We start from the raw sequence: 22,338 nt of genomic DNA on the forward strand, positions 1-22,338 counted from the left end.
GTGGGGTGGATAACAAGTAATTATTATTTTTTTGCCAAAAGGAAGTCAACATTCGACTGTTCTCTGTGGAGCGACCTGACCTTCCTGCCCATAGGAATGTGGAGTTTGCAGACCGCGCTGGAGCGAGTGAAATGGCATGTGCGCCGTTCCCCGTGGGTTTGTTTGAGCACGAAGACACTGTAGGCACGGCTGTAATGTGAGCTGCGTAAAATCTCCTGGGCCGACTTGCGCATTAAGAAGGTACTAAAATGGTCAAGGTGTCAAAAGTTATATCTTATCTTCCCTGCCAGTTGCTATAGAGACCTCTGCTCGGTGACTGGGTTGACACTCATTAATGCATCTGGCCAGGCATTCCAATTCAGGGCCCTCCCGAAAAAAAGAGTCGTATGGCTTTAGTGAGACCGCTAATGGACATATCGAAAGTATTATTAATTCCCTGCCACGACTAAAATCAGTGGCGAGTGATATCTGAACCGGTCACAAACTCCCACTGACCAGCATAGTGAAGTATGATGGTTACAAATACAACGATCCCCCGTATAGCCTTAACAGACTGTAACAGCATGTGCTGTTAGCGAGCACAGAATAAGGCCGACACGGCATACGGGGAGGTGGGTGGCCAGCACCTTGCCCGGCCGCCTTCGTCTCCCGAGTTGCGATGTTTACACACCGCCCCAGGTGCCCATTTGAGGCTGAGTCGACCTAGGGGAGCGCCCAGGAACGGTTCAAATAATCGCCACCGATGTTGTCCGTGAGTGGGAATCGAACTCGGGTCGCCGGGTTCGTGGCGCAGCGTAGCGCTAAGCGCTGCGCCACCGTTACAGACCAGCCATGATCAGCACGTTGTGAAGGGATCATAATACGGCAAGAGACAATGGGCTTTGCATGAACGATTTCAGTCAAAATTACGTCCCCTTGTCTAACATCGTTTGAGACGAGGCTCAAAAGAAAGCTGTCTCTGGTGTGGATCAATCAGCTTCAAGGACAATGCAACATTTATCAGAGTATACTCTTTGGTTCTTTCGGTAAAGTCACGTAGGTATAATAATAAAATAAATCACGACGTTTCGGGCGCAACACAAGCGTCCGTCATCAGGTGGGAAAGCTTGGCCTGCTGCTGATGCAGACTGACCGAAAGAACCAAAGAGTATGGATTCCTGCAGTCACGAAAGCTTCAATTCCAGATTATCAGAGTATGTTTTTTGTTTGCGTTCTGACCACACGCATCGTGGTCAATGCGAGACACGATTCCTTGTAAAAGGTTTCACTTTGGTAATTTTGTTGCCAGAAAAAAGTAGAAAACCCAATGATCAAAATAAAGAAAGACGACAAAAAAAAACGATTTCTTCCACGTTCGACATCAGTGGCGAGTGATATCCCCGCCGACGTCATTGGCACAACTTCACCAACCCTGACTTACCGGGTACGACCAAACAACCACCGTGACAGACACGCCGTGGCTGAGGCCTGCACCATCCAACGTCAGAACGGGCACAATGCTGACGAAGCTCTCTCTCTCTCTTCACTGTTCCTGCTCTTATCACGGCCGCGAACGCGCGCAGCCGGGATCGGTGGCGCGGTGGTCCACACACACACGCACACACACTGGACTATGATCGCTGTGCGCCCTGCCACGCACGCGTCCCTATCAAGTGGCATCTGAGCCCCATCCTAGTGTCCTGCGACCCTCTACTCGGTCAACGCATCCTTGGAAGGGCTTGTTCGAGACTCGTCGAATGTAAACAAATGCTGCTGCTGCTGCATTGCTGAAACAAATGCGGTCGCACAGCGTTGATCCCAACGGTCCTATTTAGTTGATGGTCTTTACGTTTTTTTTTATCGTTTTACCGTCGTGATTTAAAGGGACTCTTTATCTGATTATGATCCGCTTCATTTTATTGCTGGAGAGACAAAGGTGCAGTTTGGCACGTGGTGGTGCGTGCTGGACACATCCACCCACCCACAGCCCCCGCTGGTGGTGGTGGTAGTGTGGCGTGCACACCCTCGGCACCTGTGCAGCAGTGGCAGTCCTTTGCCGGGGGTTAGGGGCCGTCCATAAATGACGTCACGCACCTAGGGGAGGGGGGGCGTCAGACATTTGTGACGATGTGTGACAAGGGGGGGGGGGTTGAGAAATGTGACGCCACATCAAAATTTAAATAAATATAGACAACACGTTCAACTTAATTAAATATACTTTTTAATAAATGTTTTCTCCTACAACATCAGAGTGCAGCGCCACATTAAATACGCACTACAATGACAATAGTTTAAAGCGATTTGAAGCATGTTTTATATTTTGTGGGGGGGGGGGCAGAGCTTTGTGACGTCATATTTGAGGGGGGGGGGGTGTGACGACGGGGAGGGGGGTCAAAAATCGTCCAAAATCGCGTGACGTCATTTATGGACGGCCCCTTATTTGACCATACCTCACCACGCTGGTCGCAGCGACGGTTGGCGACAGCGGGGAGCAATAGAAGTGCCATACAACTGGCGTTGCTGCACTTGCCGTTTGCTGACATACTTAGCCCCGCAGTAGCCTGCACAAACGCCTGATGTGTACGGTGATCGCCCATCCGAACAACATCGAGGCTAAACCCTGCTGAGCTTCTCAAAGCACTGTAGTTGGTTACCGCAGGTCGATGACCGCCCTACCTCCCCTTAGTTGATTTTCATCGGGCGATTGGATATTGAGAAAGCCACGGCAGCCTACCTGACAGGGAGGAGTGTTTAACGGTGTGACGAGCGCATTGACATCGGTGGGAGACACGTCGAGGCTTTGGCATACGAAAATACAATTTTCTCTAAAATGTATTGTTATTTTAATGACGAATTTAGAAATCGATCGTCCTGTATAGGTAACGTAGTAAGTAGATGTTCGGAGATGTGTCATATACCAAAAAGTTTGGGTTGTTGCGGGTGTCTAGGCCTTCGTGTACAGAGATGAGCATTGCGATAGGGAACGTTTTGGGGAATGGGCCTTCTTCGTAGCAGAGTTTATATATTTATATTCCTTTTAAGGCCGCAGTGTTCTTGGCAAATGTGTTGCATTTACATCACGTGTGCTTATGCACCACTGCCTATGCAGTATCATAACAACAAGAAAAACACATTTTGTTTAATTGCCATGGTAGGGAGGGTGGGGGGGCTTGCAAACCCCCACCCACGACTCCCTGAACCCCCCTCCCAATACCCAAGTCTCAGTTTCAGTCTCCCGTGTTCGCAATGCACTGGGGTCCGTCACTTGTAGGTATGTGCTCACGCTGTGACATCAGACGCGTTATAAATACCCGGGGCAATAGGCGAACTGAACGGGCAGTGGGGTGAGACAGCGAAGAGGAGAGGGTGGGGGTGGTGGTGGTGGGTGTGTGGATATAACACGCGTGATCGACACCTCGTTAACAAGCGGGCGTGCGAGAGAGAGAGAGAGCGAGCGAGAAGGAGAGAGAGAGAGTGATAGGGTGAGAGAGAGAGAGGGACACGAGGCAGAGAGAACGGGAGAGAGTGCGTGCGTAAAAGAAGAGCAAGAGAGAAACATTTCGGATGACCGCACGGCAAGTTCAGCGCACTGCGCACACCCGCGTGTCACACCCAGACATGCGCTTTCTCGTCGTGTTGGCCGTCCACCTCCGCTGTCTGCCGCTGCTACAGGCCATCCCGGACAACCCCGAGTCCAACCCGGACGCCGAACCCACGGCGGTTCTCGAGCCAGCCGGGCTGCAGCAGCAGCTACAGCAGCAGCTTCAGCAACAGCAGCAGCAGCATCATCATCTCGCCGGGCCGGGCACCCTGCGTTCGGCTGGCAGGGAGCCGCGGCACTGGGGAAAAGCGGGCGCGAGGAAGGGATCTCTGTACTGCAGGGTTGGCATCGGGTACCACCTGCAGATCCACGCCGACGGGAGGGTGAGCGGGACCCACACGGCGACTCTGCTAAGTGAGTAGCGTTGGTCTCTCTTGCTGTCTGTATGTGTCTGGGTGCGTGTGCGTAGAGTGGTTAGCGATACGCTGCTATATGTGCTACGAACCCGGCGACCCGAGTTCGATTCCCGCTCACGGCCAACACCGGTGACGATTATCTGAACCGGTCCTGATCCTCCCCTAGGTCAACTCGGCCTCAAATGAGTACCTGGTGCGGTGTGTAAACATCGCCACTGGGGAGACAAAGGCGACCGGGCGTGGTGTTGGCCAACCACCCCCTCGTGTGCCGTGCCGGCCTTCATAGGTGCTCGCTAACAGCACTTGCCCCAACAGTCTATTAAGGCTATACGGGACATCTTTGTCTTTGTCGTTTGGCGCGCATGGCCCTCTCTTTTATTACCGATGTTATCTCTAAATGGCGGGGTAAACGTTCACAGCCCTGTCAATTGCAGCAAGTTCAACCGGTGACATTTGGGCATCTTCTACGGCGCGCTGAATGGCTTCTCCACAACGGCGATAACGCAAATTGCCCTCCAGTCGCACAATCAAAACACTGTTTTCGCGTTTTGATAACATCCACTTCGTCAAACTCACCTGACCGAGCTTAACTCTCCCTCTCTCTCTCTCTGCCGACCTCAGTATTTTCTGAAGGCCCGTTGGCCGAAACGTCGACATCTTCATTTCCTCTAAGTGACAGCATTCATAAAACCCTGTTCGACGGTAATGTTTTACTGACATGTAAATGTATACATAGCAGGAACTTGACTCACCATATCGGCCTGTGTGTGTGTGTGCTCTACACACACGGGGAGCGGTAGTGTAGTGGTTAGCGCGCCGCGCTACGAACCCGGCGACCCGAGTTCGATTTCCGCTCACGGCCGACACCCGGTGACAATTATCTGTATCGGTCCTGGGCCTCCCCTCGGTCGACTCAGCCTAAAATGAGTACCTGGTGCGATGTGTAAACATCACCTGTGGGGAGACAAAGGCGGCCAGGCGTGGTACTGTACACCCACCCCGTCGTGTGTCGTGCCGGCCTTTATTGATACGTGCTCGCTATCAGCACCTGCCCCAACAGTCCGTTACATGCGATACGGAGGATCTTTGTCTTTGTATCCTCGAGTAACCCAGCGACTTCAGGTAGAATCTCATTGCGGTGTTTCTGGGTGAATGCATTGCTATTATGATTATCATACATCAACTCAGCCGGTCTGTGTGAGTCGAAGGAGGGTAACGCGGGGAACCTGGTTCAGACATGACTCGCCAATCCTGCGGCCAGTAAATGTCACTCAGATCGCCGGGGTTCACAGCGCAGTGCGCTAACCACTGCGCCACCGCTCCACTCCACCCCCCCACGCCCCCCAAACTCGTAGAGGCGCAGAAAGCTCATTGAAACGAATTTGTGCACCACAGTCTCGTTTGCTGCACAATTACGATCATTCCTGTAGAAAACAACATAGGCAAAACATCATGAGGAACTACGTGGCATTCTTCAATATTATTTTTTTAATGCATATCAACTGTAACGCATTATTGGGTGATACCGCACCAGCAGGCAGAACTAAACAAAACGCAGCGCCTTCGTCGATGATACTGCGGCTTTAAAAGGAAAACTGTATAATAGGAGACGTTTCGGGCAACGGACATTCTTCAAGGCACAAGAATGCAGGTCAATAGCTATGTATTCTCCTATGAACAAATGTCATCACCCCAAAAAGTAATCGTTTTATAATGAAGTGTGGATAATAATTATTATTATAATTAACAAGATTAGCGGTTGTATCGCATTGACGTCTGATGTTAAACCTCATTTTGTTGTCACTCACGTGATAGAAAAAAACCAACACAATATCCAGTCATGTAAAGACAAACACCCTCTGTATCAGCACGTGGCAAGTCATGCGCACAGTGCCGCTCACCGGAGAGGCGATTTCGCTCCACGTGAGATCATTATCAGTGTCGAACACACGTACACGCGCACCTGTGCCTTAGCACCTGCGGGACCCCCGTGACACCACTGACAAAGAGCAAGAGCAAGTGACCGTCTGTCGGCGTGTTGGCTCACTTCCAGCTTTTAAAATTGATTTTGCCTGAACTGCAGATGGGGTGCTAATGAGTGCCGGCCGTGTGATGTGAAATCTCAACAGATAAGCATCTCAATGGGCCCTCGTCACCCGCTTAAATAAAGGGCATCGCCGATCAATGATTAAGCGAGGCGGTGTTTAAATGCGCGCATTATTTACGTCCTGGCACTTGCCACGGGAACGTGGAATTTCAAATCACAGGGCCACGTGAGGAGTATGAGCGGTTAAGCGACTTTGTTGCGCTGTGCTGTCCTGGCATCTGTACTTTGCTTCAACGTACAGACAACACTACCGTCGTGCTCAGAAGGTCATGTGTCTGTACACCCACTCGTGTCGGCTTTAGGGTCACACTCCACGTGCAGCGAATTACTTTGGTTACTGACCGTGGGAAGCGTTTGTCTATTGGGCGTTTTAACGCGAGACTTAAAGCAATGTCAGCATTTTAGGCTGAAACTGCCCTGTAAAATGTTCAGGGTCCTAATGAAACAAGTGTGATTCTTTTTTTGTGTGTTGCTGGTTGTAAGAATATGCTCGACTATGTTTGTGCAAAATTTCACCTTTCATGGCCCTTCAAAAACATCACTGCCATTTGAAGTTCGTCACTCTGGGTCGTGTGCGGGTATTTAATTCTCAGTAAACATGGAATGTTGGTCCAACGGTTCTAACCACGTGCCAATGTTTTTTCAACGTTTTATGTGTATTGGATATATGTGGTGTGTATGTGCATAGCAGCGGCTTTTGGATGTGCATAGCAGCGGCTTTTGGATAACCATCGAAAACAAAGATTGTCACAGCATCGCGTGCTATCGGATGTGCTTATGCGGCCGTCTGGAACGCTCTTCCTTCCGATATTGGGAAGCCAATGAAGCTATGCACATTTAAATCCAGATTGAAAACTCATTTCTTTAGAACTGCTTTAAGTGTTTAGTACATTGCCCTTCCCCCGCACCTCCGATTAGCACGGTTGGTTACGTACAATGCAAAAGAAGTCCAACATGCATACATACATACATAGGAATGACAGAGTTATTAACAAAAAAACATACTTGGGCCACGACACGTCTCTACGAGAAGAGGGACGATGTCCGACGGTGAAAAATAAATAGCGGAGCGGTAGCCAAGGAAGGGAACTCGTCCGAGAGGCTTTCGCCTCGTGGAGATGTAGCGATGACATCGGTTCGTGTGGCAGGGATCGCGTTCGCTGCGACGGCGGCGGATCGATCCGTGGCGGGTGACGACGATGCCGACAAATAAACTCGCGGTTCGATCGTCTGAAGAAAGAAAGAAAAATAAACACCGACAGAGATCTCCGCCCATAACGCGCACAACTCTCGGCGGATTCGCAGCTCGTGGCTATTCTTAGACGGCGGTGGATTAATTGCAGGATGAGTAGAATACACGGAGGGACGACGGAATACACGACGAAGACAAAGGTCCACCGTGTAGCCTGAACAGATTGTTGGGGCAAGTGCTGCTTCGCGAGCACCTATGAAGGCCGGCGCGGCACACGAGGGGGGTGGGTGTCCAGCACCATGCCCGGCCGCCTTTGTCTCCCCAGTGGCGATGTTTACACAACGCACCAGGTAGTAATTTAAGGTTGAGCCGACCTAGGGGAGGGCCAGGACCGATTAAAATAATCGTCACTTTGTGTTAGCCGTGAGCGGGAATCTAACTGGGGTCGCCGGGTTTGTAGCGCAGCGCGCTAACCACTACACTACCGCCCGACTCGCACACACACGCGGCGCGTATCTCACAGCCAGAGGATATATACAGTGTGCACACCTATGATTACGCAATCATCATCAGCCATGGTCAGTCCACTGCTGGACGAAGGTCTCCCCAAGCCATCGCCATCTCTCACGGCTCTGCAATGCTACAATCCAAACTCAAATAAATTGTTTTTTTATTGACCAGGTAAGGCCCGTTGAGCTGTGCAGTAGCTCTATTTCAGAAGCGACCTGGCCACAAATGATAGCTTAACGAAGTGGCTTAATGTGTGGAAATTTATAGCATGTTTGTGAATATCTTGATTTGAAGCTTTCGTGACTGCAAGAATCCATACTCTTTGGTTCTTTCGGTAAAGTCACGTAGGTATAAAATAAAAATTATTTTGTATTTTATTTTACACCTACGTGACTTTACCGAAAGAATCAAAGAGTATGTTTGTGAATGTGGAGAAAAAGACCGGAGGACCCGGAGACAAATCCACGCGACCACGGGGAGAGCATACAAACTCCAAATATACAGCAGCAGGCGTCAGGGTCGGGATGGACCCCACGACCTCCTGCATACAAGGCGAGGTAGTTAACATCTCGCCACCGCGGCGCCATTCATTGTCTGCCGCTATTCTTTACCATCGACGAACGCAAACGAAGTCAGCTAATAATAATAACCATGCTGTTAATACTTGAACATTTCCAAGGAATACATTGGCGTAATTATGTTAAATAAGCAATGTCGTGGATCTGTGCAATAATTACCTCTTAAAGTATATGTGCCTGTGTGTGACTAAATTCACCTGGAATGCGGCCGAGCTTAGAAGCTAAGCAGGTTTTAACCTGGACAGTTCTTCGACGGGCGAACACCATGCATATAATACGGGTGTGGTGAGCTGCGGGTGGGCAGCAGAGGGCAGTCTTGCAAAGTAAGTAGCGAGATGTTAACTACCTCGCCTGATATGCAGGAGGTCGTGGGTTCGACCCTGACTCCTGCTGCATATTTAGAGTTTGCGTGTCTCTCTCTCTCATCGTCATCACGGTGGCTAGGAGATGTTAACTACCTCGCCTGGTATTCAGGAGGTTCATGGGTTCGACCCCGACCCTGACGCCTGCTGCATATTTAGAGTTTGCGTGTCTCTCTGTCATCGTCATCACGGTGGCTAGGAGATATTAACTACCTCGCCTGGTATGCATGAGGTTCATGGGTTCGACCCCGACCCTGACGCCTGCTGCTGTATATTTGGAGTTTGCGTGTCTCTCTCCCCGTGGTCACGTGGATTTTTCTCCCGGTCCTCCGGGTTTTCCCTCCACATTTAGAAACATGCGTTTGGAGTATTTTGATGCTATATATGTCCAAATGATAGGCCACTTAAGCTATCATTTGTGGCCAGGTCGCTTCTGAAAAAGAGTTAAATAGCTCAGTGGGCCTAACCTGGAATTATAAAAAAAATATTTTAATTGATAAAATCACTCAAAACAACTCTATTATCGATAATATTGGTCGTGAAAGCCTACGTGTTAAATGGTAGGCAGGTATGGACGCGGGGATATGGCCGTTTCAGACGTGATTGTACCACCACTGATGTTGGCCCGGGATTGAACTCGGGTTAACCAAGTCTACGGTGTACATAGCGAACGTTTAACCCCCACTCTCACGCAATCGTTACTTAACGTCATGTGCTTATGCAGGGTCAATGCCCGAAACGTCACAGAGTTAAATCCATTGCATGTAACGGCCCCACTTTAGTGAACAAACTATTTCGCGATGCTGCGCCTACTGCTGCTGCTGCGTTGGCAGTGGTGCACAAGCAGGAATAACAAAAACACCGCGTTCTTCAAAGGAAAAAAAAACGTACACTAGGCGACGTTTCGGGCGAGCGACCTTCATAGCACGTTCAGTTATGGGCCGTGTAAAGTGCAAAGGGCCGTTCATCATGGTGCATTCATTTATGCGATGTGAAAAAGGGTCATTACCCGAAACGTCGCATCTTTTTTAAAGGCTGCAGCATTATTGACAGACGTGTTGAGTGAGGTTTATTATTATCTGTCCTTGTGCACTTTTTTTAAGGCGCTTTGGAGCGACAGAACGAGTCCGTTAAATATTGAGCGCTGAATGCACGCACGAGGCTAACCTATAGGCAATGAAAAGCAATGCCACACAGTTTATCAACAAGCAGTGCTTTAAAGACGCACTCGATTGTTCCAGCACGTTTATACTTAGTCAGAGTATCAGCCCGTGAATGTATCGATCCGAGTAGTAACACAACAACATTGTTAACACGATGATGTTAGCGGTCGGCCGGCAAACCAAAACAACAGGGAGAGACAACTTTTTTTTGATTTCGGTAACAACAACAAAAAACCCATCTCAATATTTCAGGAGCCGCAATGCCCCGTGATAAGTACGGAAACGAGTTGGTTCACTCCAAGGCGAGCCGCGATGGATCGATCGCAAGGATTCTGGATCTCTGAGTAAAACATTTTACCTCCCCCAAAAAAAAATCTTCAGCCTCGCAGCTGCATTAGTCCCCCGGTTTTTTTACTTTTAACAAAAAAAGTGCTTCGCGATATGAAAGGGGTCCCTTTGAGTTACAGCTGCACTCGACTCCCCGTTCAGAAGATAAGATCAGCCAAGACTATCGGCGAGTGTACGGGAGATGCAAGCTTCACTGTAAAGCTCTCGGAGTATCGCACACGCGGCGTGGGAGTAACTCGATACGAATTCACAGGGACGCACAGCGAACAGAGGTTTACACGGGGTTTATTAAAGGGATTCTGAAGTTCACACAGAGCTTTTGGAGATATATTCGCAGGAGAGATCAAAACAACAACCAAAGACTGGATCCTTAAAACAAAAGCCTCTGCATACTCGAGATTTTCTCCCCAAATTAGATCATTTGAACCTGTTGTGCTCGCTAAAGCAATGGATTTGGTATATACAGCAGCGGCAAAGACCACTCGTCGATAACGTCTGCATAATGATTCAACAGTTCAGTTCAAGTGGGGGATCTGGGACCATGGCCGATGGTCAAGAATCATTACGGAGTGGCAGCCAAGGAATGGAACGCGAGCGAGAGGACGTCAATCGGAGAGATTGGAGCGATCAAATCAGTGCGTGTGCAGCAGCTGTGATGATTACTGACATCGCAGGATGGCGAGATGGCGTCGACTTGGGGAGGTCTTCATCCATCTGTGGACTGACCATGGCTCATCATTATGAAAGATCCACGTAAATATGCTGTAGTGCGCCACCGCTCCCAACATTGCCCCACTAAAGACAAAGATCACCCTTATAGCGTTAACAGACTGTTGGGGCAAGTGCTGTTAGCGACCACCCGTTAAGGCGTGGACAGCGCACGAGGCTGCCTTTGTCTCCCCAGTGCTGATGTTTACACACCGCACCAGGTACTCAGCACCGGTTTATGTATCACTCCCCATTGACTTAGGTCGAGAAGGTTCGAAGCGCAATGCGCTAACCACTGCACCACCATTCAAACATATATATATGCTGTTACGCACAAGGTTGCGATCGGAGTGGACTGCTTTCCCACGTGTTGTAAGCGAGAACCTATTAAGGCCCAGTAACAGCACATAACATGACAGGGGGTGGTGGGGACCGGCATTAAGCGTGCCAGGCCGTCTTTGTATTCCCAATGTGTGAGCTAACAACGTAAACCGTGCGTGGTAGAATTTACTTACAAGAGGCCCCGTGCCAGATTTCAAATTACTAAAATATGTTTTTTTTAACGAATAACGCACATATTTATATACTGAACACTACGCACATAGCCACTCGTGAACGAGCGATGTGGATTCTACTTGTGTTCTGGAAGAAATAAAACAACAAACATCTCAAGACTTGGTTAAAATGTAGTCGAATCTACGCTTACAACGAGACAAAATCCGAAAAGATTTTCGCTTTCTGGACCGACAAAATAACTGTGGGAATAAAAATAGTGCCGTTTTTCGTTTATCCACATAGGCCAACGAAAGTTTGTCGCAAGAGGTTTTGTGAACGGTACTAAAGTCCGCAATCAGCTTCAGCCGTGATCATTCCGCTGCTGCATGAAGGCTTCCTCCCTAAGCCCCCACCCCACCATTTCTCGATGCAACGTTCCACGCATCTGCACATGAACTGACCGCATCGCTCCATCTCCTCCGTGTCCGTCCTCCCTCGATCGCGTTCCAGCCCTTGGCTGCCTCTGCGTTCATTATTGTTGACAATTGCCCATTATCCCATCAAAGCAACGTATCGTGCCCATGCCCAGCTTACATGACAGATTGGATGACATCTCGAACCACGTGTTCCTCTGCAATTCCAAATACGACATCGTCGTCGTTTCTTTGTCCACGTCGAATGTCCGGTCAAAGTCCGCGCTACCCTGTTGCCGTTCGCAACACTCAACCGACCGTGTCTCTGTGGACGGCTGCCGCAGATTTCCATTGGCGGTGTCCGTTTATATATAAGCAGTGAAACGCGAACCCGCTGTGTTTGCAAGAGTGGGTGCTGGATTTCTGAAGTCTGGCCGTGATCCCCTCCTGTTGTAGAGGGGGTCGCGACCCCTGCAATTTCGAGTCATAATATAAAACTTCCTTTCAGAGGGATACGTTGCCCGTCGTCTCGCGCATTTGTGTGCGTAAATTAGCGTAAGGGGAGCGGTGGGCGCAACGGTTAGCGCGCTGCGCTACGAACCCCGGCGACCCTAGTTCCATTCCCGCTCACGATCGACACCAGTGAAGATAATCTGAACCGTTCCTGGGCCTCCCCTAGGTCGGCTAAGCCTCAAATGAGTACCTGGTGCGATGTGTAAACATCGCCACTGGGAAGACAAAGGTGCCCGGGTGTGTTGCTGGCCACCCACCCCCTCGTGTGCCGTGCCGGTCTTCACATGGTGCTTGCGAACAGCACTTGCCTCAACAGTATGTTAAGGCTATACGGGGGAGCTTTGTCTTTGTAAATTAGCGTGCACATGAAGACAAATGCATAAAGAAAAACCCGGATTTATATCGCAAATTAAGGAAAAATATCACTGATAATACATTTCTCACTTGATACAGCAAATCTGGCTGTGACGGTCCCACCTGATGACGGAGATTTTATTATTTTATTTTTATTAATTTTAATTTCATTATTTACCTACGTGACTTTACCGAAAAAACTAAGAGTATATACATTTTATACGACCAACCACTGGCATCTTCACCCAGGTTTCATCCGAAGTCATAGATAATACTCTACTTGGATGCTGCAGAGAAGGTATTTCATGATGCGTAGATGTTGAAATCGATTCTTATGCTCGCGATGGATCATGGCATCGAGTCGTGAGCACAGCAATCGAATGTTGAAGGTTCATGCTAAAGATATGATGTGTCACACGTGCACAACATACACCCACATTCTAATACCACGTGCCAGTTATGTTATTCTTGGGCGGGAATAAAACTCAGGTGGTCAGGTTTTTTTTAGCGCAATGCACCAACGAGTGCACCACTGCTCTACACAAAAAATACAAAGATCCCCCGTATAGCCTTTGTCAGACTCCTGGGGAAAGTACTGTTAGCGTGCACTCAGCATGGCCAGAACCGCACCCAACCAACTTGCCTCTGTCTCCCCAACACTGATGTTTCCACACCGCACACAAACGCTTAGTCGAACTTGGGCAGAGAGCCAGCTTATGATTCAGACATCACTCACCACTGACGGTAACCGTGAATGGGGATCGAACCCAGAAAATCCTGGATCGTGGTGCAGAGTGCGATAAACGACCGCGTTACCGCTTCCAAAGCCCCTTTGGTGTTCCATGTGCAATCACCAACACACCCGCACCGTGCACGTGTAGGTGGTCTCTGAACTTTGTAAGACCGCCCAGATGTTCTGAGCTGTTCTTCTAATGACTGATTATGCAATGTTACAGCACCGGGTGTTTGGTTACATGTAATGAGTGCTGACAGATGAAGAGAGATTATTTCACATATATTGCAAGTATGGAAACAAACACACAAAATCGCTCTAATTTTGACCCTAACTGCTGCCCCTTACTGATTGATGTATATAACAAATGAACTTAAAATAATGATGGAATATGTATCTCCCCAAAGTGTTTTTGGGTTGTACCGCGTGTTATTAATTATGCTCATTAAAATAATAATTTGAACTTTTAACGCACCGCACACAACCGTATTTGCTCAATCTCAAAGAGAGAGAGAGATGCGCCAAGATGCCCGACGTTTCGCTCCACGTGGCGGAAGCTTCTTCACGAACTAAATTTAAACTGCTTCAACGTGTATTTGGAGGCTCGAATCCAGTGATAACAATCTCATTCTCGACGAGGATCTGTCGCCGCATGGCGCAACCGGCACACAAACTAGTACCTATTTTACCAACTCCAGACGTTATGATAGTTCAATCCGATCCAGCTGACCGCGATTTGAACTCTCAACCTTCAGAATGCGAGTCAAGCGCTCCCATACCGCACGGCACTTGCACCCGTGTAGATAAAATAGCAGCAATAACAACATCGTGAGACAAGAGTGTGACACACACAAAAGCGACGAGAGCCATTCATCATAATTAAATGAAAAGTCGCGCCCCTACGCTGCGCTGGGATTTCCAAGGTCCAGATGTAGCACCCCACTCCCTCTTCCCGGGGACAGGTGTGGCAGCTCCTCTCCGTTTGAAGGCGAGAGACGCACGGGGAACCCCATATGTCGACTGACCCCTCCATCCGCTCTCATCCCCCTGCACCCGCACGCTCGCTCGCTCTCGCTCTCCAGGTTAAAGAGATTACGCGCGGTCATTACGGGGGCGTTGGTGGGGGGGGGGTGGGCGGGGGGGGGTGGGCCCCGTAACCATTACGGCGCAATTAATGAGTCCATTGGGCTCCCCGGATCCCGGTGTCTCGTTTCGCGAGCTCATTAAAGGGAGGTCTGTTAAAGTTAATTGCGAGAGTGGCTCGTAAGTTCGTAATGGGTGTCTCGGTTGTGTGTGTGGCTTTTTTTTGTGTTTAACGTAATTTTCATTAAGCACCTGCTTTGTTTCATAATTTGTGTAAGGGTGGTTTATGTTTGATGATCATTGATATCGAGCTGGGTGGCACTGTGGAGAGAGCGTTTCACTCACAATTCTAAGGAATGTGAGTTCGATTGCTGGTTGGGGTTTGAGGCAACCCCCTTAGTGACGAGATGTTAACTACCTCGCCTGGTATGCGGGAGGTCGTGGGTTCGATCCCGACCCTGACGCCTGCTGCTGTATATTTGGAGTTTGCGGTGGATCTCTCCCCGTGGTTGTGTGGATTTTTTTCCGGGTCCTCCGGTTTTTCCCTCCACATTTAGAAACACGCGTTTAGAGTATTTGGTGACAGCACATTTCCACGTGATAAGTTACTTCGTTGGGCTATCATTTGTGGCCAGGTCACTTCTGAAAACGAGCTTTATAACTCACTGGGCTTTACCTGGTTAAATAAAAATAGGTTATAGTTTAGTTTCCATCTCTCTCGGGTAGATAAAATAGGTACCACTTTGTGGGAAGTCGCATTTGTTGTATGTGCATTGGTGTTTTTTTGTGAAACTCCAGCAATCGTGACCCACTACGGCCCACCTTTGCACGTTTACGGATCTTCGCATTTCAAATACAAATTTGATGTCGTTACACACTGCACGCACCGGATGTTTACTGAACAAACTAAGAGCTGATTTAAATTTGTTGTGGAAAAAGATGTGGCCTACTGTGCTGTCGCGTGAGTCTATGGGTCTAATCCAAGGTCATCATTAACTCCATTGATAATTATGATGCGTGGTTCGTTACATTAAGCTCATACCGGCTACATTGTACCACCATGAGCCACCGCCGACTGTTCACGTTTTCACTTGCGGAGTTAGTGGCCGCGTCTGCCCATGGGGTGCTCCCACATGGGATGGGTGGTCCGACGTAGAGCGTGGAAAATAAGGAGTAGGTTTTACCCTTTCTATACTATTCTTAGGTTTTTTCGGTAAAGTCACGTAGGTAAAACATCAAAATTAATGAAAATAAAATAAAATAAAACAAAAAATCACGACGTTTTGTTTTATTTTATTTTATTTTCATTAATTTTGATGTTTTACCTACGTGACTTTACCGAAAAAACCTAAGAATATGATTCCTTGCAGTCACGAAAGCTTCTAATCTAGGACCTTTCTATACTCTTTGGTTCTCTCGGTAAAGTCACGTAGTTAGAAATAAAATAAAACAAATCACGACGTTTCGATCGCAACACAAGCGGTCGTCACCAGGCAAAGGAGTCAGCCTCTAAAGGCAAACTGATTATAAAGGTTTAGAGATGGGTGTAGCGCAAGTATATCAACAACACCAGGAGCACGGGCAGTGCACGAGTGCCAATGCAGCAACAATGCCAATGCAGCAGCAATGCCAATGCAGCAGCAATGCCAATGCAGCAGCAATGCCAATGCAGCAACAATGCCAATGCAGCAGCAATGCCAATGCAGCAGGAATGCCAATGCAGCAACAATGCCAATGCAGCAGCAATGCCAATGCAGCAACAATGCCAATGCAGCAGCAATGCCAATGCAGCAGCAATGCCAATGCAGCAGCAATGCCAATGCAGCAACAATGCCAATGCAGCAACAATGCCAATGCAGCAGCAATGCCAAAGCAGCAGCAATGCCAATGCAGCAACAATGCCAATGCAGCAGCAATGCCAATGCAGCAACAATGCCAATGCAGCAGCAATGCCAAAGCAGCAGCAATGCCAATGCAGCAGCAATGCCAATGCAGCAGCAATGCCAATGCAGCAACAATGCCAATGCAGCAGCAATGCCAATGCAGCAGGAATGCCAATGCAGCAACAATGCCAATGCAGCAGCAATGCCAATGCAGCAACAATGCCAATGCAGCAGCAATGCCAATGCAGCAGCAATGCCAATGCAGCAGCAATGCCAATGCAGCAACAATGCCAATGCAGCAACAATGCCAATGCAGCAGCAATGCCAATGCAGCAGCAATGCCAATGCAGCAACAATGCCAATGCAGCAGCAATGCCAAAGCAGCAGCAATGCCAATGCAGCAGCAATGCCAATGCAGCAGCAATGCCAATGCAGCAGCAATGCCAATGCAGCAGCAATGCCAATGCAGCAGCAATGCCAATGCAGCAGCAATGCCAATGCAGCAGCAATGCCAATGCAGCAGCAATGCCAATGCAGCAGCAATGCCAATGCAGCAGCAATGCCAATGCAGCAACAATGCCAATGCAGCAGCAATGCCAATGCAGCAGCAATGCCAATGCAGCAGCAATGCCAATGCAGCAGCAATGCCAATGCAGCAGCAATGCCAATGCAGCAGCAATGCCAATGCAGCAGCAATGCCAATGCAGCAGCAATGCCAATGCAGCAACAATGCCAATGCAGCAGCAATGCCAAAGCAGCAACAATGCCAATGCAGCAGCAATGCCAATGCAGCAGCAATGCCAATGCAGCAGCAATGCCAAAGCAGCAGCAATGCCAAAGCAGCAGCAATGCCAAAGCAGCAGTAATGCCAATGCAGCAGCAATGCCAATGCAGCAACAATGCCAATGCAGCAGCAATGCCAATGCAGCAGCAATGCCAAAGCAGCAGCAATGCCAATGCAGCAGCAATGCCAATGCAGCAACAATGCCAATGCAGCAGCAATGCCAAAGCAGCAACAATGCCAATGCAGCAGCAATGCCAATGCAGCAGCAATGCCAATGCAGCAGCAATGCCAAAGCAGCAGCAATGCCAAAGCAGCAACAATGCCAATGCAGCAACAATGCCAATGCAGCAGCAATGCCAAAGCAGCAGCAATGCCAATGCAGCAGCAATGCCAATGCAGCAACAATGCCAATGCAGCAGCAATGCCAAAGCAGCAACAATGCCAATGCAGCAGCAATGCCAAAGCAGCAGCAATGCCAATGCAGCAGCAATGCCAATGCAGCAGCAATGCAAATGCAGCAGCAATGCCAATACAGCAACAATGCCAATGCAGCAGCAATGCCAATGCAGCAGCAATGCCAATGCAGCAGCAATGCCAATGCAGCAGGAATGCCAATGCAGCAACAATGCCAATGCAGCAGCAATGCCAATGCAGCAGCAATGCCAATGCAGCAGCAATGCCAATGCAGCAGCAATGCCAATGCAGCAGCAATGCCAATGTAGCAGCAATGCCAATGCAGCAGCAATGCCAATGCAGCAGCAATGCCAATGTAGCAGTAATGCCAATGCAGCAACAATGCCAATGCAGCAGCAATGCCAATGCAGCAGCAATGCCAATGCAGCAGCAATGCCAATGCAGCAACAATGCCAATGCAGCAACAATGCCAATGCAGCAGCAATGCCAATACAGCAACAATGCCAATGCAGCAACAATGCCAATGCAGCAGCAATGCCAATGCAGCAGCAATGCCAATACAGCAACAATGCCAATGCAGCAACAATGCCAATGCAGCAGCAATGCCAATGCAGCAGCAATGCCAATACAGCAACAATGCCAATGCAGCAACAATGCCAATGCAGCAGCAATGCCACTGCAGCAGCAATGCCAATGCAGCAGCAATGCCAATGCAGCAACAATGCCAAACGCTGGGGATGCGGGGGGAAATCAACTCGGAAAAATAGACTAGTACCCGGCAGATATGATGGAACAACCATAAACAGTTAAGGTTTTACCTCGTTAATAACATCCTTTATTTCTAACTACCTGACTTTACCGAAAGAACCAAAGAGTATGGATTCCTGCAGTCACGAAAGCTTCAAATCAAGATCGACCCTTTCTGTCAATGAACCAGGATGTGTCAAGATTTTCAAACACGCAAGTGAATACCTTTTGCAAGGGATCAAGTGCTGCCTAAACCACGCGTGCTTGAGTTGAACGTGCAAACAAACATTCTCTGTCATAAAAGATGGCATTCTCTTTGAAACCAATTGCCTAGCCTCACCAGTGTCAGTATCTGATACCGACAAAAAGGTCCCATGATGTAGCTGCCCACCCCGAGCCGGAAATGCGTTGATACGTGTGGCATTGCCCTTGTACTGTTCGCCTTTTGGTGTTCTCTGGTCTGACACTGCTGGTGAGACTGGGCCATAAAGAAGACCGTCTCTGGTGTAGGCCAATCCGTTTCAAAGACAATGGCACATTAAATATCAGAGAATGCTTGTTTGCATGCTCACCATAGGTGCGTGTGGTTAATGCAGACTTGATTCATTGCAAAAGGTTTGAACATCTTACCACCTCCTGTTTTATTGCCAGAAAGGGTAAAACTTATTTTTCACGCGACGTTGAGCATTTGCTCATTTGTCTTAGAGCTTGGAATATTCACATCTGGGTCAACCGTACTGCAACTGTGGCTTTATTTAAAGAGCGATTGTGATAGGGGAAGAAATGCTGTAACTGGCCCTCAAGAGCGAGACTAAAAAATAAAAATGCTGCTCCTGCACTTTAGTAACACTAGCAAGGAAAAACAATCGATGGACACATCGTAATAAATGAGCTCGTTGCTACAGGCCATTAATTCAACTTCAATTGCAAACTTTAGGCACTGTGCTGGCAGCGGCTGGGAAATCCGTAACAAATGTCATCGTTAATGAAATAATAACATTGTGCGTCAAAAAATACTGCTAATTATAACAAATGTTATCCAAAGGTCACCATCATCGCCGTTTTAATAACGACGATTTTAATTCGTAGATTGTGCTAATACCGTCAGGACCTCGGTGCTTTGCACCAGGGCCTAGAACATAAACATTATTCAGACAAAAGCTAAATGAATAGCCCCAAATCAAAACAAAAACACGACTCGGCCAGATTGAGCAAAGTGGAGACTCGCCTCTCCGTGCACAGCAACGACACGACACTACATCGCTTGTCCGTGCTGCACCATGTGTGTGTGTGTACTGTGCTGAACCCTGTGTGTGTGCTGCACCCTGTGTGTGTGCTGCACCCTGTGTGTGTGCTGCACCCTGTGTGTGTGCTGCACCCTGTGTGTGTGTGTGCTGCACCATGTGTGTGTGTACTGTGCTGAACCCTGTGTGTGTGCTGCACCCTGTGTGTGTGTGCTGTGCTGCACCCTGTGTGTGTGCTGCACCCTGTGTGTGTGTGCTGTGCTGAACCCTGTGTGTGTGTGTGCTGCACCCTGTGTGTGTGTGTGTACTGTGCTGAACCCTGTGTGTGTGTGTGTGCTGCACCCTGTGTGTGTGTGCTGTGCTGAACCCTGTGTGTGTGTGTGTGCTGCACCCTGTGTGTGTGTGTACTGTGCTGAACCCTGTGTGTGTGTGCTGCACCCTGTGTGTGTGTGCTGCACCCTGTGTGTGTGTGCTGTGCTGCACCCTGTGTGTGTGTGTGTGTGCTGCACCCTGTGTGTGTGTACTGTGCTGAACCCTGTGTGTGTGTGTTGCACTGTGTGTGTGTGTGTTGCACCCTGTGTGTGTGTGTACTGTGTTGCACTGTGTGTGTGTGTGTTGCACCCTGTGTGTGTGTGCAGTGTTGCACCCTGTGTGTGTGTGTGTGTGTTGCACCCTGTGTGTGTGTGTACTGTGTTGCACTGTGTGTGTGTGTGTGTGTTGCACCCTGTGTGTGTGCAGTGTTGCACCCTGTGTGTGTGTGTGTTGCACCCTGTGTGTGTGTACTGTGTTGCACCCTGTGTGTGTGCTGTGTTGCACTGTGTGTACTGTGTTGCACCCTGTGTGCTGTGTTGCACTGTGTGTGTGTGTTGCACCCTGTGTGTGTGTACTGTGTTGCACCCTGTGTGTGTGTGCAGTGTTGCACCCTGTGTGTGTGTGTGTGCAGTGTTGCACCCTGGGTGTGTGTGTGCAGTGTTGCACCCTGGGTGTGTGTGCTATGTTTTTACCTGTGTGTGTGTGCAGTGTTACACCCTGTGTGTGTGTGCTGTGTTACACCCTGGGTGTGTGTGCTATGTTTTTACCTGTGTGTGTGTGCAGTGTTACACCCTGTGTGTGTGTGCAGTGTTGCACCCTGGGTGTGTGTGCTATGTTTTTACCTGTGTGTGTGTGCAGTGTTACACCCTGGGTGTGTGTGCTGTGTTGCACCCTGTGTGTGTGTGCAGTGTTGCACCCTGTGTGTGTGTGCTATGTTTCTCCCTGTGTGTGTGTGCTGTGTCGGACGTATTGGTACGAGTCCAAGTGATTTCTCGCTCAAACGATCGTGGAGGTGCTCGGTGCTCATCTCCTGTTAACAGCCCTGAGCCAGCAGCAGCAGCGGTGGTGGTGGAAATGCAACGTTTCTATGCCACGAGGCGAGTCCATCCATCCAGAGGACAACCGCTGTTGACCTTTCCACACAAAAGTGCTACTTATTTTATCGACAGCGGACGAATGTATTGACCGAGTCAATGTCCCCAAACCACGATTTGAACTCGTACTCGTCTGTGTGCGAGCCGCCCCTTGCTCTACTGCTGAGCGGTTACCAGGCCCAGAAGGCGAACGTTGTCTTGCTAACTCGCCCCGACTGGACATCTGCGAACAAGAGCTTTGTAGCTCATCGGATTCCTCCAATCCGAACACAGATTTTAAATCCGATCTTTCTACGTGCACTGTGTTGTGCGTACACTGCGCGTTCTATGTTTTCTCTCAGGGGAGGGGGGCACCTTTCAAAATCCTCGGACTATGAGTCAGACTTTTTTTCTTTTCTTCAAAATAAAATTTTTCATTCTCCGGTCCGAAGAAGAACAATCATGGCCGCACACAAGCCACCATTCAGCAGCGGATAGATCACGGCTGACGATGGCAGATTTCACGGTAACGAAATCTCAAGGACACTTAGGCTCCGATGTTAAAGTTAATGTTGAATCCAGCGATTGTCAGGTTCCGTGTGTGTGTCCCCCCATGCTTTTATTCCGTTACCATAGAAATGACGCTGTGTTGTATCTTGTTATGCGGCAGCGTTTGCTAACAACGATGGTGGCTGAGTATTTTCAATCCATTAAGGAAACACAAACATTGAAAAGAGTTTTCGAGTCACGTGACACCCTGACCGTACACGCACACGCGAGATAGCAGGTTACAAAAACACACACACACACTCACTCGTTATGTCTATCCGAGTTGGATGCTGTAAAGTATAATTGTTATTCAGTGATGGATAGCTACGGGCCCTCGGAATCTGGACAAAGTCTTTCTCACCCTGCCAACTATTTAACGTGATCGTTAAAATCATATTTGGCTTTTGACCAAATCGCCATGAATGCACCCGATTTCAGCAAATCTCTGACGCTAAGCAGGGGTTGAGTCTGGTTAGTGCCTGGATGGGTGAACGCCAAGGCTTGCCAGGTGTTGTAGGCGTGGGGGATGTGAATTAGCCAGAAGATAACGAAAAAAACTCAACACATTCGTCAATAACACTACCTTTAGAAAATAAAAATAAACATATAATAGATGATGTTTTAGCTGCGATGATGAAGGGCCACAGTGGGGTCTTTTTACAAATGTGTTGCGTTTTGTCTTGTAATTTGTGCCTGTGCACCACTGCCAACGCAGTAGCATCGCCAAATAATGTGTTTAACTGAACGACGGCAGAGTGTTGAGTGCGATGACTTTATATTGCCGCGGGGTTTTCTCCGGACACTCTGCTTTCCTTGCACATGAGGCCAACCACTCAC

At 48.8% G+C, this 22,338-nt stretch overlaps 1 protein-coding gene across 1 annotated transcript in view; it reads left to right on the top strand.

Moving 5' to 3' along the window:
* Nucleotides 1–3,404: 3,404 nt before the first annotated feature.
* LOC144732153 (fibroblast growth factor 5-like) overlaps nucleotides 3,405–22,338 on the top strand; it is a 31,329-nt gene continuing 12,395 nt past the window's right edge. Inside the window, exon 1 of the mRNA XM_078613481.1 lies at nucleotides 3,405–3,934. Coding sequence (XP_078469607.1) covers nucleotides 3,544–3,934 — 391 coding nt within the window. The 5' untranslated portion in view covers nucleotides 3,405–3,543. The remainder of the gene's footprint in view (nucleotides 3,935–22,338) is intronic.

This window comes from Lampetra planeri, chromosome 41 (genome assembly GCF_965212315.1).
Source record: "Lampetra planeri chromosome 41, kcLamPlan1.2.h2, whole genome shotgun sequence".
NCBI lineage: Eukaryota > Metazoa > Chordata > Hyperoartia > Petromyzontiformes > Petromyzontidae > Lampetra > Lampetra planeri.